Genomic DNA, 25,015 nt, shown 5'->3' with positions numbered 1-25,015 from the left:
CTGGGAAGCCATATGCACGTCCTCAAGCATTCACAGGTCTTGGGACTTGATTACCAGACAGCAGAGAGGAGACACCACAACTAGAGTTTGAGATGCCTGAGACATCTCCCAGGACCAGGCTTCCAGGCTCACCTCTGCTTTGCATTCAGGGTCCTTTGCTGGCCGTCCTGGCATCAGTCTCATGGCTGAGGACAGACTCCCACTCCACGAACTCACTTTGCTGTGGTATGTGACACTTGAGCGACTGGCCAGTGACTTCTTCTCAGATGCTGTGGGAGGAAGTAGAAAAATGTCAGCGCTGAGGTCGAAAGAAGAGCACACGCTCGTTCCATAGCTGGCTTGGCTGGCAAAAGGCCCTCTAGGGCCAGGATGCTTCATGCCTTCTTCCAAAGAGAAGCAGCCCATGCTAGGGGCTCACACTGCCGTCTTCAGATGTTCCTTGCACTAAGAAACATATGTGGCCTGTGGGGCACCTAGTCTTGTCCAAACTCCTGGCTCCATGACTTGTTTGTGTCTAGTGAGACATAAAAACACATGGCGACTTCCCAGAGTTAATAAACCTCAGTGTTCTCATAGTACGAAAGAAATGGAGATGGAAAGAATTCGGAGCCACTGGGTGTCGTGAGGGTGGCCTAAAATAATGAGCTTCAAGGACCTGGAACATTTAAAGCGTTCAGTAGATGACTGCTAGCCAGAGAGAGCTTCAGAGTCAGTCTCAGCACTGTATCCCTCTGTATCTGCATGGGCATAAGTGTCTTAGTTTATTGCATTTCTCTCTGGCAGACAGTCTGATACTGTGACTCTAAATTATATATGCACATGTAGCTATAGCTTGAGTGTGCTCCCCCCGAAAGTCATGTTGTAATAGCCCTACTGTGATGCTAGGAAGGGCCTTTGGGGAAGTGGCAAAGTCATGAGGCTTTGTCCTTATGGACGGATGAATGCCTCATAAAGGAGCTGGAGAAAATGGGCTTGTTCTTTCTCTGTCCTTCCATCCCCTCATCCCTTGGAGGATGTCACAAGGCCTGACTTGGAAGCAGACAGGTCCCTTGCCAGACCGAGAGTCTCATACACCCAGGTCTTGGACTTCTTAGCTTTTAGAACTCTTAAGACACTCATCTTCTGTTATTCATAAACTATCCAACATGTGCTTTTTTTTTTTATTCAAGAAGCACAAGTAGGCTAAGATAAACATATGCACATGTATCTTCCAGGACAATTTGGAAAGCCAGTTAGATAAGGACTCTAGATGTCTGGGCAGTAAGGCAACAGACACGCAAACAACTGTAAACATCTGTGATGTTGAAAGACTTTAAAGAAGCTTATGAATTTTGAACCTCAACTCCACCACCACCACGCAAAATTAAAATCTCTTTGCTGAATTGGTTAACTATGAAGGCAAACTGTTTGGTCACTACCATGATAATATTTTAAGGACAGTCATGCACTTTATGAGGTGACAGCACATAGCCTGAAGCTCAAGGCTACTGTATAGCTTCGAGCAAATTTTCAAAGCTGACAGGTGATCATCATGGCCAGACCTAGTGCTCCAATCTCCCAAGCCAGAGCCCTGAACAAGCGACCAGTCCCTCTAAGAGACTATTGCAAGCTGCCTGCTGGTTGGTACTTTCAGCCTTCCTTTTCCCCAGCAGGCAAATACAGCATTCATCCTTTGTGAGGACACAGAAGAAATGTTTCAATGATGAGCATCACACTAACCAAAAGTATGAAACAGAAAAGGCCCAGGCTCTGAACTGAGCCCTGTAGAAAAGGTGCTGGCCCCAAGTAGAACCTTGGAAGATCTGGCTTTATGAGACCCAGGAGTTTTCATTACTTGACTTGAGTGGACAGAGACCTAAGTAATGCTGCCAGGCTCTGAGCATCGTCTCCTCCCATAGTGGGGTGACCTCTTCGATCTTCACTTCGTTTTCGCCAGCCTTCACAGAGAGATCGATCTTGAAGGCATCCTCCAGCATCTGTCGCCGCTGAGCCACCAGCTGCTGCCAGAGCACCCGCACTGCCTTCTGGATGTTGTGCTGGACTAACAGAGAGAGAACACAGTGCAGTGAGGGTGGCTTCTCCCAAAACAGGGCCAAGAGGGCCACAAGACAGAATATCACTTCTTGATATCTTGATCACCTCAACTTTGCAAGATCCCCCCAGAAGTCAGTGTGTAAGAATCAAAGCTACCAACATCTATGTAAGCTAGTTTCTTCCCTCTTCTCATGTCTAACTACCTCCCCACAACTCCTGCCTGCCTCTCATGCCCAAATCTAGAAAATAAGATCAAAGGATGAAGGACTCTTTCTCTAATTCCCAACTCTGTCTGATACCAGTGGCGTTTCTTCTGTGACTCCTCAGTAGCAAAAGGACTACCTGGAGCATCTCCTCCCAACCTTCTTAGACATGTTGGTCTCTGTGGGGAATGGAGCCCACACACAAGGCAGTGCCCAGGTAGACCAGTTATCTTTCCTAACACTGGATCTACTTCTCAGACTCTGCCCTTCTCAGTGCCCTGGCTTATCTGAAACCTAGACACATCTACAGGCCAGCTCTGCCCAGTACACTGAAGTCTCTAGTCCCTTGAACTGTCTGAGCCCCCTCCAGTCTTTTTTTTTAAAGATTTATTTATTATTATGTATATGGTGTTCTGCCTTCATGCATACCTGCACGGCAGAAGAAGGCATCAGATCTCATCATAGATGGCTGTGAGCCACCATGTGGTTGCTGGGAATTGAACTCAGGACCATTTGGAAGAGCAGCCAGTGCTCTTAACCTCTGAGCCATCTCTCCAGCCCTACCCGCTCCAGTCTTAAACCACTGGTCTCTTTCCTAGTGATAACCCTATAGAGTCTCTCCCTCTCCTTTTCCCTCTCCCTCTCCTTTTCCTCCATCTCCCTCTCTCCCTGTGGGCATCTGTGCAGGTGCATCCAGATGTGCAAGTGTGTGGAAACCAGAGATCAGTGTCAGATGTCTTTATCGCTCTCCCTTACTCTGTCTGAACCCGAAGCAGCTTATTGGCCTGGCTAGACTGGTTGACCAGTAAGCCCAGGGTTCTTCCTGTGTCCACCTCTCCAGTGCTGGGATTACAGGTGTTTGCCAGTGTGATCTGCTTCTTACATGAGCAGTAGGGATCAGAACTCATAGCCTCGCGCTTATTCAGTAAGCATTTTGCTGACTGAGCTACTCCCCAGGCCTAGGGTCATTTTGCCAGCCCAACAAGAATGAACACCTGTCCCACTTCTACCACATTCCAGAGTCTGGCCATGCAAGCTGTAACTGACACTGTGTCTCTATGTAGTTTAAAGCCACAGCCTTCTGAAACTGGAAGGACTTAGGAGCCTCTTCGATCATACATAGCCCACTGTGCTCATCCTGATGTTTTATATTACAAGATGACACAAGGTAAATGGCATAGACTTCAAATCAAGCAGCAGAAGCTTGGGCCTTCTCAATCAATACAGAATGCAGTCCTAAAATACATGGATGAGATTACATGCCTGCATGTGCATGGGCATGTGCATGTGTGTATGTGTGTCTGCATGTGCGTGTGTGTGTGTGTGTGTGTGTATTATAAACTGGAATTCTGGGGAACAAAGCTGAGAAGTAGTGAGGTACTGGTTTGAACTAGTTGAGATGGCATGCCAGTTTCAACTTAAGAGTGAGGATACAGGGGATTGAAGTAAGGTAAGTTTTCTCTCTGTCTTTTTATCCATCCCTCCATCTTACCTTGTACACCTCCATCCTCCCACCCATCCTTCCATCCTCGCACTCATCCATTCTTCAATCCTCCATTTATACATCTATCCTCCCACTCATCCCTTTCCATTCTGTGTTGAGCCTACACAGATCACTCCAATTCCTTCCTCCTCAGCTTGCTGTGCTTTCTCACCCCCTCTAGGATGGTCCACAGTTCTTCCTGGCCTCTGGGTGTTTCCTTCATATTAGTTTCATGCTTCACTTGGGAAAGATCGATGGGAGAATGCACACCACAGCTGTGGCTATCCACCCTATTCCCAGAGAGAAACCCAGCAGAATGTACCATCACTCAAACTTGGGAGGCCTTCCTCCTTCCTGTCTTTCGCATCTTCATTTGGAGAAAGGAAGACTTGGTGATAAGGAGTAATTCTGGGCTTTGGCTCCAATCCAAATCCTTCAGGATAACTAGTAAACAAGAACAATTGCACTGTAAACTCAAGTTCATCAGGACCATGCTTTGTTTTTTGGTTTGTTTGTTTGATTGATTTAGAGAAGTCCTTTTATTCAAGTGATTATATTTATAATTTATACTGGCATAAATATGATGGAGACAGGTTACATTGGACATGGTGGTAAATGAGAATAATCATAGGACCCTAGCAGTAGAGGCAACAAGTTTAAGAGTTCAAGGCCAACCTCAGCCACATAACAAGTTTGAGGCCAGACTAAGTTACTTCTCAAAAAATAAAACTCAGAGCAGGAGAGAGAGGGGTGGGAAGCTGGGCATGAGTGGTGTTAATCCTAGCACTCAAGAGGTTGGAGCAGGGGGATTGCTGAGAGTGTGGGGCAGTTATACATAGTGAGACCCTATCTCAAAGACAGAAGGAAGGCTAACATCCTGCTGTCTTTTTCTTCCTTTACTCAACATGGCTCTCTGGATGAGAAACCACTCTGCAAATCAGAGTTCAAAAGATTCCAGAATCTGAAGCTTTTCAAAACAAAATGGGACCATGAGTGGAAAATTCTACACTTATCCTCATGTGTGGTTCCCAATAGAAACAGAAACAGTGTACAAAATTATTTGCAGGCCACACATGTAAAGTATATTTAAAATAAATGAACATGATGTTTACTTCTAGGTACTGTCCTCAATGTATTTTATTATACACACACACACACACACACACACACACACACACACACACACACACACACACACACACACACACAAGCACCATAGATTCAATGGGGCTTCCAGAAAGGGGACTGCAGTTGGTCAGTGTTTCTAAGCAAGTGTGTTTGTTGGTATTGTTCTGAGTCCCATACATATTGTGTGTGGTTTTCTGCAAAGAAAATTATTTCTAACTTGTATGGCACATTGAATTATAAATTTTTCCATACTAAGATTGCATTTATCAAATATTAATGTTTCTGAAATCTGGCTATATAAAAAAATCAATGTATACACTTGAAGTTTGCATCTTCTGCCTCAAAAAACGAAATCAATTAAATAGCTTAGGATTGTGGAAATGAGGTAAATTATTAGTTTTTTGATGCCTCTAGTTGTTTAGTCACGTGAACTTGGGGCTGGCTTGGCTATCAAGCATTGCACACAACTTCAGCTATTCAGCTAAACAAAAAGCTTCTTTCATTTACATTGACCTGCACCAAGCACCTTTCCCTTCTGTGACTTGCTTTTCTGCACTGGCACTGGCACAGAGAAGAAAGCCCCCTTCTTACCTCCTTGCATTCAGCAGCAAAAGACAGTGCATGAGGCACAGAAGGAAGTTGACGTTGGAATTGTAAGTGGCAAAGATGATGTCCCAGTGCTCCTGTAGGAAGTCCAGGATGCTAAGGAGGCCAAGGCACTCAGACAGGGACTGCTGGGGCTTGGAGAGGCAGTGAAGGATGACTTTATTCAAGCTGCTGTACAACGCACTCATGACAGTGTCCTTTTGGGAAGATGGGTTCTCGATGGCCTGCACCATGAAAGTAAGATGCACAGACGTACTCTCAAACAGTTTGCCATTTTACACACGACCCAGTTTACCACAGAAACAAAGGTATCAAAAACTTACATGGTCAGAGAAGCTTGCATGTATTGTGGGTAGCAGTTAATAACAAGAGACTCACAACTGGTCAGGAAGAGGAGACTATGTGGCAGTTGAGTGCTCAGCCCTTCAAAGGCTCAGGGAATACATCATAAGAGGGGAAAGAAAGACTGTAAGAGATGGGGGAATGATATGTCTCTTGGCATGGTGTAGATATTGCATCTGGAACTCAAAGCTGCCGTGGCTCCTAGCACATGACCTGCACAGGGCAGGAATGCCCACAGACATTCCATCATAGATGGAGGACAGTCTGTAAAGGTCTCACCTCTCCCAGATTAATCTAGACAGTCAGTGGTTGTTGGGAGAGGAGGAGACACATTCCTCAGTGGTCCATGACTCTAGTCAAATAAACTGTAATAAAGTAAAGTGGGCTGAAAAAAAGAAGACATGAAATGAGTAGGGGTACTTGGAAAGAGGAAGTTCAGTAGGAGGGAGAGACAAGAAGAATGGATAGCTGGGAAGACTGACAGGAAAAAAATGCATGGAATTGTGAGTGAATATATATTTAGGTGATAGAATCTGAATTATCACTACATCTCTACGTCCCTGAGCCTCTGTCTATTGAAGAGAAGAATCAATAAAGTCAATTCGCAGAATTCAAGAGGAAACTCATATCAAGAAAAGAAACTAAGAGCTGACCACGGCCATACTTTGAGAAATGGATTTAGTAATACCAGGCTTCTGAAATTCTGGTGATGTGGCTGACGTTCAATATATGAAAATATGCTGCTAATGTCTGTGTTTTTTTTCAAGGTGCGTTATTAATAATTACAAAGTAATTAACAGCAGCCCCAGTATTGTTCAATGTTATATACATATATGCATATGTAATATATTTAAATGTATCACTTCACTTAAATGGCATGACATCATGAAGTAGACTATTAGATGACTTCACTTTAGGGAGGAGAGAATGAGGTCAGAGTGGTCAGATGGTCAGCAAGGGTCAAGCCCACCTGAAACACCTGCCCTGTGCCTTTCTCTCCCATGTCCCCTAAAGGAGTGGGAGCCAACGGACTTTATTCACTTCACGAACAACTAACTCAGAGGAGGCTGCAGTGGGTCAGAGTACATAGCCTTAGCACAGATAGCTCCACATGTCCTTTTGGCCTCGACAGGACACAGATCAATCACGGGCAGTTTTTCAGTCTGCTGGGAAGTTCCATTTGCTTATAGCCTGCTGGTAGTTAGGGTTCATGTTTTCAATATTTCCCTGTCTGTGCCTCTCAAACCACAGCTAAAGACTGTGGGCGCAGAAAACAGAAGGCAGGGAGACAGGACTGGGCCTGAGGGACTTGCCCTTCGGGGTATGCAATGACTATCAAGCACATCCTGGCCTTTCAAGGGCCTCCCCTTTTTTTCCTATCTATCTTGGATTCTATTTCAACTCCCAGGCAGAAGATCCAGCTGAACTAGGAGGACTCCCAGTTCCCCAGCATTAGTCTCCTCCCACCCTGGTGACATGGCTTCTTACCGCCATGATGTGTTCTATGATGAAGAGGAGGATGTGCCTAGGGTCTGACGAGAACATCCCACTGTACAGCTTCTCGACCAGCTTCTGGGTGAAGTAGGAGATGCTAGCGAGGGATGGGGCAGCAGCAGCAGCAGCAGCAGCAGCTTCTATGCTTGCCTGAGGCTCCTTACTGCCTGGGTGGGGTGAGAAAACAGACTGAGACTAAGAATCTGACGGGCTTCTTCGCCCCACAGTCTACAAATCCCTGTGGTGACCATGTCCTAGTCACACGTGTACCCCAGTGTTCTGCAGTGGAGTTCCTGGTAAGCACACAGAGAACACATATTTATTCAAAGCAAACTGACCTTAAATAAGCCAGTTAGTGATAGAGATCAGGGGACGAGAAGACAACCAAGAGAATGTTTCTTCTGAGGGTTCTTTGAAACAAAAATGAGAGAGTTGAATACTCAAGGCAGATGAGAAGGGGGCCCCAGGCCATGCCATCGTGGTGGATTCGTATTCGGGCTAATTTTTAGACAATTTGACATGAGCTAGAGTCATCTTGGGCTAGAGAACACTAACAGTGGAATTGCCCCATAAAATTGGCCTGTAGGCAAGTCAAAGGGGGCATTTTTTAAATTAATAATTGATGTGCAAATGCCCAGGCCATTGAGAACGGGAGGACCCCTGGGGCCCCTGGGTCGTGGGTTGTATCAGGAAGCAAACTGAGCAATCCACGGAGAGCAAGCCAGTAAGCAGCATTCCTCCATATCTCTTTCCGTGTTCATGTTTTGACTTCTCTCAGTGATGGACTGTGTAAGCCAAACAAACCTTGCCCCCTCATGTTGCTTTTGACCATAGCCTTTTATCCCAGTATAGAAAGCAAACTAAGACAACTAAGGAAAGAGCCCTAATGTAAAGAAGACAGCCGGACTCGTTCACACAGCAGTCAGAGTGTCCGTCTCGGTGTGTGGAGATCTCAGATGACTCCTAGAACCATCCTGAATTAGCCAAGGCTGTCCCGTGCAGCCCAGGTCCCCAACCCAGTCATACTGTTATCCAGAGACAGAGTCAAGATGAACACTGGGTTGCCATGTCAACGCTCTGCCTACACCGCCCCTACTCTCCTCTGCGCCAGATACAAAGAAGACTCTAGCCAAGTTTCCACACTGTGTGGCAGGGGACAATCCTAGAGGCAAGCTGTGTCACATGGGGTTCCCATGGCTCAGAAACCACTGGTAGGAAGAAGCCTCAGCTGCCAGGAGTGATGCTCTCAAGTGTTGAGGGATGGTGATGGTTTCTTCATCCAGGCCTTTCCATTCAAGAAATGTTTGCTGGGCAGTGAATCTGTCATCTGCGATGGTCAGATGTATCAGAGAAACACATTTCTGGAAGTAATGAGTCAGGTTTCTAATGAAGTCAGAAGACTCTGGTTTGAACTCAGAAGATAGAGTCTCTGGTTCGTAATGGCCCAACTATGACAGAGGTGTCATGAAAAATAGCAACTTCTGTGACAATACTCGTTGCTGAAGATGCATACAGAAGTGGACATCCCAGGAGACACTCAGCCTGGGACCTTGGTGTCCCACTGAGCTGCCCAACATTAGGAACAGACAAGAACGCAGAAGTCACTCACCTCTTAGGGTTGGCGTGCTATCCCCACGTGTGACATAGAATATATCCATGGTGGAAAGTAGGACCTCAGACTGGAAATCTCGCTTCTGCTGGCTGGTGGCGCCATCTGGAGAAGCCTGAAAACATGGCCCGGGACTGAGATGGCAGCCACTAAGTCATCATGTCCCCTAACTGACCACACATCTCTTTTCCTGGCTGACCATGACTGCCTGACTCAGAGGCACTGAGCCAATTTCCTCTGATGACCTAGCCACATTGCTCAGGAGGTGATGCCTTCTCCCACAGTGAAGAAGCAAGTCACAGGCGTTTCACAGCCACCAGCCACCTGGCAGGTATCTCATGGTGAAACTGACTCTGGGACATAGCATGCCACTGCCCCTAGAGACCAGAGCTGAGACCATCCCTGAACAAGCTTCTGCCCCAGAAATCTGCTTCTCTTCCTCTTCTTCTAAATACACACCCACAAATCACTTCCATAAAACCCTCACCTCAGGCTCTGCCTCTTAGGACCGCAAATCTCTTCATCTATTAATCCACCAAGGCCTGAGGCGCCCAGGCCCCCACACACCATCGCTGCAGTACTAAAAAGGCCAGTCTCCCAATAGCCAGCTGGTGTCTTTGGTCTGGGCACCCCCTGCCCTTGAGGGCCAGTCCCCTCCCACTTCACACAGTCCACCAACGCCCCTTTTAACCTACCTCCAGGAGCACTTCCAATGGCAGCCACTGTTTGGGGATGGGCGTGCCGAGCAGCAGTTCCCTCAGGAGGACTTGCATGAACTCTCTCAGCTGCTTCAGAGCTGGCTGGGACTTGAAAGAAGCTTGATAAGCCCCAGCAGCACTGTTGGCTTCAGCAGAGGCCCCGGGACTGCTGGTATTTCTAGAAGATTCGGACATCACCTCCTGGAAGACATTTGACACACCAGCGTGGTTGGGCCCTGCCTGGAAGCCTTTGCCCACACATCACTGTTCAGTGTGGCCAGGACCCAGCTCCTACATGAAAACCTGTTCTGCAGAGGCCTGACACTGGCCTGGGGCCAAACTGCTTGAAAAGTGACAACAGCTGCCTGAGATGTACTTCAAGAGCCACAGAGTCAGAGACCAGCAAGGAATTGTCTAGAAGGCCATACTGAGCAGGGTGATGTCTGGGTCTGGGACTCAGCTCCTGCCCTGAGTCTCCAGCCCTCCACCTGTCCCAGCCCTGCTAATGCTGACAGCACCCTTGGGTGAGAAAGACAGAAAGGCAGTGCTAGAGGATTTCTCCCAGATCTCCAAAACCATCTGGCATTTAGGTTCTCACTGAAGATTTGTTTTTGTTTTTGTTTTTGTTTTTGTTTTTTAAAAGGCAGAGCTCACTCCTCTAGCTAGCCCAGGACAACACAGAGATGCCAAGAGGCCAAACGACAGACCCAAGGACACATGGCCAGGGACTCTTGACTCCCGTCCTGTGAACTTTGCATGTGCCTTCATCTGTTGGCACCTCCCTTTGCTCAATTCATAAAATTAATGCAGCCATTCTTAATTAAGCCATAAAATGAATTTAATGGCACCTAGGGAGGTGGTGACTGCATTAATTAGCTCCATGCGGCCTCAACTGGAAAAATGCCATATAAATTCACAGCAAATGGAAGGCTTTTGGCCACCGGCTGCCTGCAAGAAGGAGTTCTGTAGCATTGTCTGTGCAACGAAGGCCAGGCAGGGCTGGCTTGGGTGAGGTGAGGTGGGATGAAGACTACTTTAGGACTGGAGCAGAGGCCCTAAGATGGCACCTCCTTGGCCCACTGGGATGTTTGTTGGCCTGAGAGATGACTTTGTAGAGGGAGGGACTTTCTTCCTCTACTTCTCTTCCCCCAACAGCAACAGGCGACTGTGTGGAGGAAGCCTCTTGGGTCAGAGTGCAATTGGCTAAACTGCCCTCCCCAAGTCAGCAGGTGCCAACCCTGGCCCAGACACAGGCTGAGGTAGCTCCAGGGTCACAGTGTCAGGGCCACAGACTTTGGGGACCTGATTCCCTGCCTAAGATCCACCGAGGAGGGTAAGAGCAGCCTAAAGGACTGTTCTCCCTGCTTAGCCCCAGTTACCAGGCCAATGCATGTGGGTCTCTCCTAGCTGCAGCCAGATATGGCTTCTTTGGGTCTCTCTGGTATTTTCACTCTTTTCTAGTGATTTACTTGAGTTTATATGAATTATCAAACCACTGTGTGATCACTTTCTCATTTTTCATGCATCTTCTAGCCTTTGTATTTAATCTCTTTATTTAAACTAAATAAAGAGTGTTTGTCCCTTAGCATTGGGATGTTGATTCTAGGAACCCCTGAAGATAACAAACTCTCCAGATGCCCAACTCTGTTATACAAAATGATAATGAATTTACATAGATCCTCCTCAAATCCCTCCCCTCCACGGACCCTGATAGTTCATCGGCTCCACATGAGTGGCAGTGCTTGGTGTAACATCAATGTTATTAAAATGTATTGTTTATGGAATAATAATGAAACAATCTGCACATGTTAGGGGCAGACAAAAAACATGTTTAATGTCTAAAAGTATTTCTGCCCGAGGCTGGTAACACTCTCAAACACAGAGCCCGTGCATGCGGAGCACTGGCTGGACTCTTCAGTCCTAATCAGCTGCTTATTTTAAGATCACCATAGCGAAAGAAAGACAGGCTTGAGGGACTGCCACTTTTCATCCTGGGAAAGGTAGTATTTCCCACTCTTGCCACCCTTTCGCCAGATGGGCCTCAGGGCCCCAATACTCAGCTCAGGGACACAGAGTGACCTTTTGTTTTCTGCATCTCTGTTTTCCTTTGTCACTGTTGGGTTTCACAAAGCACTGGGTTCAGGCCTGTACACCAGGTGTCTCAGGAGGTGAGCATTGTCATCATGGACACAGCTCTGGAAGGGGCTGGTTCAGGGCACTTCCCTCACCCCACTAGCGTTTTAGCATGTGTTGATGAGTCACTGCTCCTCGCCCAACTCTGTAAAAGTCAGGGGGCATAGGTCCTGCTTCCAATATGCCCTCCTGGCTAAAGCTACAATCTGCAGACACCAGGGCTCCCTTTGGGTCTCTGCTTCCTAATCGACCAGGGTGGGGACTGAGGCGGAGATGTCTGCCCTTCTTCCTGCGTTTGGTCCTCTGCCTTCAGATCTCACTTCCTGCTTTCACCCAGCTCTCCAATGCTCTTGACCCAACTGATCCCACACAACTGACTCACCCGCCTCCCCTTTGACCTTCTGGAACTTGTCCTCTGCCTCAAACTCATACATCTTCCCAAAGCCTCTGCTCTAACTTGCAGCAATCAAGATACAAGACCTCCTCTTCTAGACCCAAGTGAGTCCTTGTGTCCTCTTTCTTCTTGGTCCATATGGCTCTGAGCTGGACCATCACAAACCTACTGCCCAGAAAAGACCTGGATCAAACCCCAAAGGGCCCAAAGACAAAAAATTACTGAGAACAAATGGTGGAAGAGGACAATGGTATTTATTCCATATATATTTGAACTTGAACTATGATCAAATATCTCATGATTCAGATTTCTGACAACTAAAACAAATGGACATACAGACAAACAAAACCTGGACTCTGGAGCGGAAACTGACCTTGAGCTACAACCTCAGGCAAGAAAAGGGAAATTGCCCACGTTGTTTATTCAGTGTTCAATCAAGTTGCTTAACGTGCATTTTAACTTTGGGAGGCAGGGAGGTACTCGGTCCTTCACCCATGAAGGATGCTGATGCTTACCCTGAGGTCTCAGAGCAAGGCAAGTCCTACCTTCTGGGTTTCCATTGGGAAAGTGATGATGGCCAAGGTCTGGAGGAAGTCAGGGGTTCTCCATGCTGGGTCCTGGGGGTAGGAGCGATGCACCAGACCGAGGAACTGAAGAATACTGCTGGGGAGTGTCTGATCACAGGCACTGTCTGCTGAACCTGCTGGGGGCTGAGGACATGCTCTGTGAGACGTGGCATGCAATGCAGCATACAGCAGCAGGACAGAGGAACAGGGGGCGTTGCCTGAGAGACAAAGGAGCTGGAATCTAGGCAGTTACCTTCCAGAGACTCCATATGACATGCTGCTGGCAGTTGCCTGAGACAGCTAGGCAGGCGCTGGTCACAGAGCAGCTGTACACACACACACACACACACACACACACACACACACACACACACACACACACACACACACACCTCTTCCCTCATCCCAAAACCTAAGGAAATAGGTCCCACGTTTACCTCCATTTTGCAGTTCAAAACACCAAGGCCTGGAGAGGTTCACTCTCATCAAAGAGCACGTAGTATGTGAAAGTCAAAGAGATCAAGCCTTGGAGATCTGCTTAAGTGTGCTGCATGCCCACACTATCCCTGCACTAATGGACTTGGCATACTGGGCTCAAAGAAGAACGTGCCTGTCCGTGCTCAGGCGAAAGCCGCCTCCCCCCGATAGAGACTCCCCCCTGACCCACCCTGAGGCCTACCTTGTTGGAGTAGGCTTGAAGAGGCCTATCCCTGCCAACCAGGAGCCTGGCATGTGCTGTGCAGCGCTGAGCTGATCCTTGGGGCCCTACCTGGCCTTGAGTTTCCTCTCACACTGTGATCTTCTCTCCTCTGGTCCAGGCTACACAACTGAGCCCCCTCCTGAGTCCTGACTGAGTCCAGCACTTTCCTAGCCTGGTTCTCTTGTCTCACATACTCAGCTGCCCAACTGGAGGTCGTCCTGATCCCCAGGCAAGACAGACGGCCACTATTTGAAGTCTTGCTATTCTGGCAAACACCTGGAACTTCAAGCTGACCAACCTCGACCTGAGGCTCATTCCTTGTGTAGCCATAGCAACACATGGAACCAATGTTCAGCCTACTCCACATGACTCATAGGTGGGTATTAGACTGTGTTTCTCATCCTTCTAAATGTTTACCATGTGTAGAATCTTATCTGCTGAAATAGGTGAACATCACCTTCATAACAGGTATATTTGTTGTATTAGAACAGTTATTGAGTGTTTTTGCCCTATTACTTACATGCTAAACTAATATCCTTAACATGTGAATATAATGTGCTTACTAATACATTGTAAACATTTGGCCTTATACTTTCAGTTCCCTTGCATATTTTACAACTACTTTTTTTAAAGTTATAAATAAGCATACATTGTCACTTTTTTGGCTTTTTTTTTTATAACATTGGCTAGATAGACAATAGATTCCTTATGCTACATATAGAAAATGTACATCTCAGATAGCCTAAAATTAATGGCATATTAGTTCTCCAGTAGAATGAGTATTTAGGAAAGATTAAGAATGTAAATGTATATTTATATGTACATATATTCACACATATATGTACATATATATGCTCATCCTAATGGACCAAGAGATCTTTAAAAATGTAACCACATGAATTCTGGGAAATTACAAAATTGAACATACCAAATATAACAGTCTTAGAAAGTGACATAAATAAATCAGGATACCAATCAATATATCCAAGATAGCATTCTTAAAATAAATCCACAGGCCCTCGGGTTCTTTAAAAAAAAAACTGAGGTGGAGAGAAAGTGCAAATCTCAAACCTGAGAGGGAGAAGGTGGGAACTACCATGCAGAAATGAATTAGAAGCGATGAGCTGCCATGTCCCTTGGGGCCCATGTGTTACATGCACTGTTAAAGGGGTTGGAAACTTTACAAACTCAGAACAAATAGGAAGTATTGAGTAACTGGGGGCACACCCAGGAAAAGGGGATTGTGGGACTTGAGGTTCTCTGTATCCTGGCCATGAAGTGCTAGGTTTTGCTCTCTCATGCATTTCCACCATGAACTGCTATCACAGCCCCGAAGCAATAAGGCAACTAACTCGTCACCAGCTGAAGGCTCTGTACCTAGGAACCAAGATAAACAGCTTAGCTTTGTAAGCTGGTCATCTTGGGGTTTCCTTACAGTAATAGAAAGCTGGCTGTACAGGGACATTTGTGGAAAGAGGATAGTAGGGAAATTATTTTTCAGTGTCAATGGTCAAGAAGCCATCTAAAAGCCCAAAGAGGCCACCACTCATGGACCCAGGAAACTTGCATTCAAGTGACTTAAGAACTATTAAATTTAACATATTTTTAATATAAAGGAAAGTCTATATTTATTTATTTATTTGGTTGGTTTGGTTGGTTCTGAGACAGGGTTTCTCTGTGTAGCTCTTGCTGGCCTAGACTCACTTTTTAGACCAGGCTGGCCTCGAACTCACAAAGGTCTGCCTGTTTCTGCCTCCTAGAGTGCTGGGATTAAAGGCGTGTGCCACGACACCTGGCCTGTATTTTATTTTAAAACTAGCACGATACCAATATCAAACCTAACAATGACAAATCGGAAAGAAATCTCAGCCCAATGGTATTTATAAATGTTCATAAAAATCATAAATGAAAATTTATTACTAGAACAGGGAAATGTACTAGAAGTAAGAATGCTAGGGATTGAGTGAAGTTTTACAACAATGCAAAGAATCCTGTTGATGGAATTTTATCACATGAACTGATCAAAAGACATAAGCATGTGATCACTTAACAATATGCCCAAGACAAAAGTGAAGAATAGCTATTCTTCAAAAGGGCAAAACATATGTCAGGGAGATGACTTAGTTGGTAAAAATACTTTGCTGCAGGCACCTGATGACCTGAGTTTCATAGGCAAGTCCGTGTTAAAAGTCTGATAAATGACACACATCTATAGTCCCAGCACTTTACAGAGATGGGAGATACAGACAAAATTGACCAGAAGCCTATGGGTCAGCCTGCCTGGAAGATGCGGCTGTTAACAGCATGAAAGGTCCTCACTCAAACAAGGAGGAAGGAGAGGACTAACAGCCCAGGTTATCTTCTGGCTTCTGCACATATGCCACAGCATGCACATGCCTGAACATACACACACACATGCAATTTTCAAAGTAAATAATTTTTAAGTTAAAAAAAAAGGGTCAGTGCCTTCTCAACATATTCACATATGAACGCAGGAGAGAGAGAATCATGAGGCTTAAATACTATGGTTTTTTTGTTTTTTGTTTTTTTGTCTAATGCTAAAGAATTCATTGGGGGAACCATTATCTATGTTGCCACGTCACTGAGTGTGTCTGCACAAGATTAGTGCTAGGGTGAGCATTAGATGCAGGAATGTGTGTTGGGTGGCTGGGGAGGGGTATTCAAAGCCTACTGAAATGTTCCTGAGAAGTTTTTTCAAGTGAAAATGCATGAGGTGTGCTTAGACCCCCAATATATACCACAGAATTTGCACCCAAGAGGTCACCAAGCTAGAAAGTAAAGACATGCACTACGGATATTTTATATTAAAAAAACAAACACACCAAGCATGTGTCTATTACAGATATACATGTCTCATACATACATGAGTCTTACATTTTCCTACTTTATTGAAATAAAAAATAAGTCTATAAAATACCAGAAAAATGAAAGGAAAATTGCTTTTGAGACTCCATCCTTTGTAATGACATGGTATAATTTCCTAAAGGTGTCTACTGGTTATTCCACTACAACTCACATGGCTATATCTGGGGGTAGGAGTGGGGTGTTAGATCATTTTTAGGTTTGGATTTCTATTTTTTGCATGTGAAAGACAATACTTATACAGTGTTTTAACAAGAACAATGAAGTCTCCTCACAAAATTAAGGCTCCTGTCAGGTTGATGTCTGCAGAATAAAATTGACTTTCTCCTCCTCTGACCTTTGCTCATCTGTTCCCAGACCCAATAACCTTCACCTCTCACAGCTGCCTCAATGTCTAAAACCATCCCATCACCCATTGCTCATGGACCTTGAAGGTCAAAATCAAAGGGTACCTGCACCAAAAGGCTCTGTGCCAGGCAACACATTTTCTCTGAGGCAGGCCTTTACCTCACAAGTAACTCTTAGGCAAGGCCACCTGTCCTGATGCGGATAAGCCTCTTATAAAGATGAGCACCTTTATCTCCTCAGAAATGTCCTCAGTGAGGGAAAACAAATGCTTAAAGAAGCAAAGAGTAGGTGTCTCGTGGTGATAGTGCATAAAGTGCCTTGGGAACCATTAGGTGCCCCATGGTAGCATTTGTGTCTTTTAAGAAGGAAAAGGGAGACACAAGCTAGCACAACTGCTCTATGTCATCGTGTGGTCCCTTCTGCCACACTATGAGATGGCAAGCAGTCCCCTCACCATATGCCAGGCAGACGCTGGCACCACCACGCTCACAGACTTCCCACTCTTCAGAACTGTGAGCTAAATTAGCCACAATTCCTTGCAAATCACACGGTCACAGACATTTTCTCTGTAGCGGAACTTGGACTGATATGTCAGCATTACTGGGAAGCTTCTGGAACAAAACAAAGCCAAACTTTCCAAACTCTTTCCTGTTGGAAACTTCTAGTAGCACATTATGTGAGGAACAGGTCTTACCTGGCTCATGATGGATTTCAGCATTCCCAGGAGCAGCAGGGAACCTTCCAGGCACAGCCCCTCCTGGAGGACTTCTTGCTGGTGATGTTTCTGTAGAAGCCACTGAAGCATCGAATCCAAGCTCTCCTTGTGAAGAAAGAAGAAATGTGAGTAGGCCTGCCCACCAAGGTGATTAGCTGTAGGAGAGTGCATCCCGCTTTTCCAGGGGTCCTCAATAGGAAAAACAAAAGAGGACAGGAACAGACTAGGTCATTAACCCCACAGGATGGGGCATTAGAGGCACACACCTCTAAGAAGATGCGACATCTACCAGCAACTTGCAGCAAGTGGAGTTCTCGGGGCTAAGGGTGTAGAGCAGGGGGCAGCACATGTCTAGCATGCATAAGGCCCTGGGCTCTAGTCTCGAAAGTGATGAGTGTCTCAACCAAGTTCAGTGGGTATGGTCAAGGAAGCTATAGAAGGCTAGAAGGAGTCCAGGGTTGAGGGAAAGAGCAGAGAAGGAGCTAGCTGCACAATCAGGAGGCCTGATTCTGCCCTCTTAGTAGCTCAGCCAAGCTACTCAACCTCTTGGTGGTTCAATTTCCTTCTCTATGAAATGAAAGCTTACATTATCTACTCCCACGGGATTGTTTAAGTGTCAAGTGAAGTAGAATACGTAAAGCATCTCTTACAGGCCTTCCACTCTTAGATGTTTGTTTCTCATAATACAGAGAGAAATAAAAATGCCAGTCTCAATAAACTTAACACAGCACACTACTCAGAACTGTGTGCTGAAGTGATCTGCACACTATTGGTGTCTATCAAGATATAGATCTAGGGCTGGAGAGATGGCTCAGCTGCTAAGAGCACTGTTTGCTCTTCCAGAGGTCCTGAGTTCAATTCCCAGAAACCACATGGTGGCTCACAACCATCTATACCTTCTAATGCCCTCATCTAGCATGCAGGTGTATGTGAAGATACAGCACTCATATACATAAAATAAATAAATAAAATCTTTAGATAGATAGATAGATAGATAGATAGATAGATAATAGATCCAACCCATAAAATGTGAGCCTAAGAAATGGGCTGGATGTTTTATCTATGCCTTTTCCTATTCCAATTCAGTTCAGTTCAACTCAACTAAAGACTAAGAAATGATTCCCAGTTCTGCTATTCCTCGGGTACCTGGGGAAAGGAGTCAAAGGTCAGGTCTGTCTCCCATATGCTCATCCACAGGCTTCAGGGCTATGTAAGGTGCAATGTGGCAGGATGGAATTGTCTAGGGTTGTCAGCGGGAAGTGGCAGGTAACAGCAGAAGAAAGGAATAAGGGCACGTAACAGGCATGTGACATGTGTGCACACAGTAGCCCTCTTGCTGTGGCTATAACTCAGCAGTTATAGTAGGAAGAGCAGGTAGGTTGAAGCCAGCTGGAGAGGATAGTCAAGTAATTAAATTGAAGGAGCCTTGATGCTGGCTGGGGTCTGCGCCTGACCTGGTAGGTGTGAAAGCCCAAGAAGGCTTGAACCAAGCATAAGTAAGAATGGGTGGATGGTGAGGTGGTACACTGAATGTGGTCTCCTCTTCAGGGAAATTTAGCAAATAAATTCCTAAGAGTGAAGAAATGGAGCAGGAATAGGCAGAAAGTATGAATTAAGAAACAGTTTCTGGGTCTAAGTGAGGCATAGTTGGACACACTTATGGTCTTCAGGGGAAGTCAGTGAAAAAAAGAGAAGCTAAAGGGAACAGAAGGAAAATGCTGTGCATGGTGAGTCAATTGGGAATGAAGGAAATCAAAGACCTCCTCTTCTCCTGACAATGGGGGGGGGGGCACCTGTGATGAACAGACCTGAGACCTAAGGTGGGGCACTGGAGCCAGACCAGCCCTAGCTGTGTCCAGAAAGAGGAAGATCAGATGATCTTAGCATAGCATGTCACCTATGCTAAGAGAGATGGTGGGAGGTGGCAGCTAAGAAAGTCACTGGTGCTAAAGCAGGGAATTTAAAAGCAAGGGGAGGGAGGTGTGGGGGGCGGGGCGCGTACAGGATGTAAGAGAATGAGGAAGGTTAGACATGGTTCCAGTCGGAAGAAGTACAGAGATTGAAACACTTAGGGAGCAGTCATAATCATGTGGAATTGGAAAACCAAGTATGGCCCTCCTCCCCAGGGATGCACAGAACGTACTCTAGGCCCATCAGTCAGCTCTGTAAGTGGCATCTGGAGGAAGAAGGAGGACACGATGAGGGTCACTTCTGGAATACGAACATGACAGGCCAGAAAGTCATCCAAGACCCGGAATCCAGGGAGCAGGCAGGGGCTCTGGTCAGGCAGTGCAGGGCGGCTCTTCAGGTTGTCTGTTGATGACATAGGGGAGCCACAAAAGCCAGATGAGAACAGTTACTGATACCAAAGCTACATCCTGGCCACAACACAGAAACACTGGGACCAAACATGCTTCATGTGCTCTTGCCTCACGGTCATTCCTGGCCAGTTCTTAGCATGCTCGTCCACTCATTCATCCATCTGCTCATGCATCCACTCATCCATACATTTATTCATTAATCAAAAACAGATACTAAATGTCAACTGTGCAGAAAGCAATAGGGCAACGCTGTATTGGGCAGAAGAGCTATCATAAGATGCACAGATTCCAGGCACATAGGAAGCCACCAGTGTAGTGGGGAGGGCTGACATAAAGCAATTCATATAAATTAATATGTGCTTATGAATTATGATGGGCATTAGAGAGATGCCATATAGAAAGAGAAAGATGTTATCCAGCCTCCTAATTCAGGTTGGCCCCTCCTGTCCTGAGGGAAGTGGCACAGGGCTGGGACATGCCCAGAAGAGGCATCCAGGGAGAAGAGTCAATGTGGAAGGTGCCCAGTGTGTAAACTGATAAAGAGACTTGAGGGGTGGAATGCAGCCCACCCAAGGTAATGAACATGAGGCTCTGGCAGGATTCAGCCATGGGAATCGAAGGATGCAAAGGCTGATCTGGGAACAGGTCTTGGGGACAGAGCTACACAGGTCCCAAGTGGGCAGGGTGGGGTTAGGGCTTGATCTCCCATCATACCCAGGACAAAATAGTGATGGTGTCCTGAAGACAGCCACACACACACACACACTCACCCATCACAATGTCCACACCCTCCATGCTGCTCTCTAGCCAGCAGCCAGCAGACAGGCCATCTCTAAATCGCCCACGGAGGGAAGGGTTTGACAGAAAGTACAGCAGCAGCTTCAATGCCAGCGTGGTGGTGCTGGGATGCAGGTGACCCTGTAGGAGCAGCAGGAACCAGTCGGGCCCCAGGCTCAGAAACACCTGTTCCTTTGACCTAGAGGGGCAATACATGTGAGCAGTCATATCTCATTCTGTGAGCAAAAGGCATGCCCAGAAAAAAGCAAGTGCAGATTCGTAAGTCACCCAGAAAGGGAAATGAGGCAGCGCTTGGCCATTGCAGATGAAATGTGGATTATATTTTGAAGGAATACAGTCATTGCACAATGGATGGGTTTGTCCATTGATGATGCTATGCACGCAGGTCAGAACTTCTGAGGGCAATTGGGAACTAAGTACAGGCATGAGAGTGTGTGTGCTCCTTGCAGCCCTGGTCATACGTGCCCATCTCACTTCATTTACCATCAGTAGAGTAATCTAAAGCTTATATTTATTTACCTCTGTCTTTAAAGTATCTAGCCAAAACTAATCTAGTTGAAAGTGTCCAGTGGTTAGCTGTGGTGAACTGTCACTCTCAAACATGAACTTAAAGTGCTGAGTTTAGATTAACTGGAGGGCAGGGAGGGCAGAAGCCTGTCTAGAAAGGATGACTGATGGAGAGGGTAAGAGCCCCAGCCATTGGAGAGTCACAGAGAGAGCCATCTGAGCAAGGCAGGTTCCCAGCATCAGCTGCCACACTAAGGCATGCTGAGGGGATGGCTGCTGGCGGCTGGAATGAGCTAACACCAGACCAGAAGTGAAGACACTGCCTTTCTTTTGGTGCTGTCTTTGGTGCTTACCGCCTGGATGGCTTTGATGGGATGCTTAATGTGCTCTGCCATTTCACTCAATGATAATACGGATGATAGTGATGAACGTGATGGTGCTATAGGTGATGGTGGTGATGATGGAACAGCAGGAACTATAACGATGACAACAATGACAGCCACGATGGTGAAAGCAATGGTGACGGTGATGGAGACGGTGGTGGCAGTAATAGTGATGAGAATTAGCCTATATAATTTTCATGCTATCCTGGTCTCCCTTCTCAAGAGTCATCTGTCAACTCATTTTATCCTCAACCCAGCCCTCCATGAAAACTACCATTTTCAGTCTCACACTGAGTAGTAGAAAGACATATATAAAACTTGTCGCACCTCCTCGGAGCCTTAGGTAGGGAGCTAAAACTCCAGTCCTAGGTTGAGGTTTCAGAGTTCAGATATGTGAGAACCACACTAGATCAAGTCTCTTCCAAAGAGGTAGAAAGAGGAAGGGTTTGCTCACTGCTAAGGCGTCTTCCAATTTGTGTTTTGATTCTAGGAATGTAAAGACTTACAGGCTGGTAGAGTGGGTTTTTTTGGGGAGAGAGAGAGAGAGAGAGAGAGAGAGAGAGAGAGAGAGAGAGAGAGAGAGAGAGAGAGAGAACATTGTATGTGTGTGTGGTGTATTTATATGTGTGCACACATGTGTGCAAGTTAGATAGATGTCAACACCAGGTGTCCTCCTCTGTCATTCGCCAGCTTATTTTTGGTAACAGGGTCTCTCACTGAACCTGCAGTTCACAGTTCAGCTAGACAAACTGACCAGTGACCTCCTGAAATCTACACCCACCTCCACCACCCTCCCTAACACTGAAGTTACAGATAGACCCATACACCCAACTTTTACGTGATTGCCGAAGATCCAAACTCAGGTCCCTATGTTCACAAAGCAAATGCTTTACCCACCAAGTCATCTCTCCAGCCCCAGTTGGGGAGTCGTTAGCCACTAACTGCAGTCTCTTCACTGTGGCGTACCTCTCTACCACATCACCAAACACACCTACATCCTGTCTTATAAACTCAAAGAGAGAGCAAAGCCGTGGGATTCCTGGCTCAGGGCTTCATCTTGTAAGCCAGGGACAGGGTATACAGTCGGTGCTCAACAAGTAGTTGTTACGTGAATGACTGCAGAGTCTCAGGCAGGCGACAGGAAAAGGAATGTAACTGCTTTGTGATTAAACATTTCTCTGAAAGTTAATTGAAGGCAGATAGTTCTTTTTATCTAAGTTGGAAGAACTAGCTAGAGTGCAAAATGAGCAGCAGAAGAATTTGGCAAGCCTTCTCCATGATAGATGTTGTTTAGGCTAGCCATTGCTCCGCTCTGCTTTCTGCCAAGCACAAGACATCAAAGGCAGCAGTTGTCACAACTGCCAAAACAATAGCCATTACAGGATACAGCGGTGACAAAAGGAATCTACTGAAATGATCCCAAATCTGTTTCTCGTTCTCCGTGCCCATTGAACATCTGCATCAGGACATATCTCAGGGCAAGGTCTGGTTTATTGGCTGGAGAGAACATTGCACTCACTCTGACTAGTGCAGGACACACTGCAGCCAGCAGACTCGGGGATGCTAAGCTTTTCATTAAGAAGAGGTTTTAACACCCCCACCCTGTGTGAGGCATCCCCTGAGCCAACTCACGCTTCCCGCTCTACTCACTCAGAGGACAGATGAAGTTGTGGGGAAGATATTACGCCAAAGAGCATCTCCAGCAACTGGTTTCGAAGCCAGATCGCCTTTCCAGATGTTTGGCTTCCAGCTACAGAAAAGGAAAAAGAGAAAGAAAAAAATAAAAAGAGAAATTCAGATTTGAGAGAAAACGGATGTAAAGAGGCATAATGTTTGCTACAGCAAGCAACTGTATTCCTCAAATGCGTAGTTTACTCAGGAATTGACCACACATAGGGCTCAAAATCTTGGCATTGAATTCTAGACTTCTGTGCAACACTTAAAAAGAGCTTCGGAACATGTTGCTGTGTTTTTCTCAGGGATAGCTTTAGTGTTTACTTTTGGGGGAAGTCTTTAAAATGATAAGGTCAAAATATCTTTTGGTGAGAAGCAGTCTGACTTTTTCATGCATCAGAGAAACTCTAAAGGAAACACTACCAATGTTTAACAGAGATTTACACTGGAAACTGACAGCAGGCACGGCAAGGCCCGTCTTTAGTGCCAGCACTCAGGAAGCAGAGGCAAGCAATCTCTGTGAGTCTGTGGTCAGCCTGGTCTACACAGGGAGTTCCAGACCAATCAGAGCTACATAGCGAGACCCTGTCTCAGAAAAAAAATAAGGCAGCAGGGGTAAAAGTTCCAGTATGAAGTGCATGTGAGAAGGAAGCCTGAGCAACTATATCCGTCAGCACCCACTGTCCATTCACGCCTCTGGCTGCTGTTTTGTGGCCAATTCATGGACCACACACCCCATAGCACAAGGTTGGTGAAGACAGGTCACATTCCTCTCTATGTGATTCTGGCTCCATCTCTCATCAAGGTCCTAATCTTATTGGCCTTTTTAGTTCTGTCATCTGAGAGACAGGAATAGTAATTTCTGTTTTGGGTGGTTGGCCTAAGAAGAGGTAAATCAAAGCATCCTGCTCCAGAGAGCATTCTGTGATGGCGAGACTGCCCCATGCAGTGACCACTAGCTCATGTGGTGACCAACCATTTAGAATGTGGCCAATGTGAAGATCCAAAATTATAACGTGAACTATTTAAATTTTGTCGTACTGTTATGTGTGACATGTAGGTGAAGGAGCATGCTTGTGTGTATGTGTGCACGTGTGGGTAGGGGACAGAGGTCGGCGTCATAATGGCTATTGCTCTCCACATTATTTGTTGAGACAGAGTCTTTCACTAAATTCAGATCCAAGTGATTCTGCTAGAGCAGTTGATCAGGTAACCTACAGACTAACTGCTTCTGCCTCCCCCACACTAGGGCTATAGACACAGTCTGATGTGCCTGGCTTCTCGTATAGATGTTGGAGACTCAAGCTCAGTCCTGTGCTTGTGTGACAAGCGCTTTATCAACTGAGCCATCCCTCCAGGCTCCAATTAATTAAATTTTACATTTAAATGGTCCCATCTTGGGCAGCGCAGATCCAAAAGGCCCAGGACAACGTGGGTATAGTTGTTGCCCTTTGCCCTCCGAGCAAAGGGAGGCTGAGCAAGATAGGGCAGCTGCTATGCATGGGTAAGAGAGTGGCTCAGAAGCACACCACAAACTGTACATTATGAAAAGAAATGAAGCCTAGTGGGATTGGAAATACTAGTCTTTTAGAGAAGGTGGGGGAATGGGGTAGGCAGGTTGGCATTCCTGGAGAGACAACAGGTCCATAGCATGAGCGGAGGCTATGCAAATCTGTAACTTCAGTTGAGGTTCACTGGGACACTGGGGCAGGGGTCTGTAGTGAGGATTCAACCAAGAATGGGAGCTGGGGCTAGCAATATAAAGGGTACCTATCCTGTGCGCCTTGGAAACCACTGCAGGCTGTGAAGCAGGAATATACAGTTTGATGTACCATGTAACCTGAATTGCTGAATGTAGCTTCCTCAGCCACCATTTGGCTATCATAGCTGTGGGTGTGGCCCACAGCTATGGCCACCCCCACCCCCACCCCCGCCGCCACTGACAGCTTCTTTCCAGACAAAGTGGTCCCCCAATATGTGCTTTGGGTGCCTTGAG

The 25,015-nt window shown here is 46.2% G+C and overlaps 1 protein-coding gene across 2 annotated transcripts in view; it reads right to left on the bottom strand.

Annotated features, from left to right (window-relative positions):
- WDFY4 (WDFY family member 4) overlaps positions 1-25,015 on the bottom strand; it is a 227,691-nt gene that overhangs the window by 111,366 nt on the left and 91,310 nt on the right. For both annotated transcript variants that reach the window (XM_084793895.1, XM_084793896.1), the window contains 12 exons: positions 22,996-23,095; positions 20,428-20,633; positions 19,480-19,649; positions 17,316-17,441; positions 12,670-12,834; positions 9,595-9,798; positions 8,900-9,014; positions 7,285-7,457; positions 5,440-5,678; positions 4,043-4,164; positions 1,856-2,041; positions 133-269 (listed from right to left, as the gene is read on the bottom strand). In XM_084793895.1, the coding sequence (XP_084650021.1) occupies positions 133-269; positions 1,856-2,041; positions 4,043-4,164; positions 5,440-5,678; positions 7,285-7,457; positions 8,900-9,014; positions 9,595-9,798; positions 12,670-12,834; positions 17,316-17,441; positions 19,480-19,649; positions 20,428-20,633; positions 22,996-23,095 (1,943 nt within the window). The remainder of the gene's footprint in view (positions 1-132; positions 270-1,855; positions 2,042-4,042; positions 4,165-5,439; positions 5,679-7,284; positions 7,458-8,899; positions 9,015-9,594; positions 9,799-12,669; positions 12,835-17,315; positions 17,442-19,479; positions 19,650-20,427; positions 20,634-22,995; positions 23,096-25,015) is intronic.

This window comes from Acomys minous (genome assembly GCF_964271855.1).
Source record: "Acomys minous genome assembly, chromosome: 9".
Lineage (NCBI taxonomy): Eukaryota > Metazoa > Chordata > Mammalia > Rodentia > Muridae > Acomys > Acomys minous.
The sequence above is the reverse complement of the archived record's forward strand: the minus strand, read 5'-3'. Positions and strand labels throughout refer to the sequence as shown.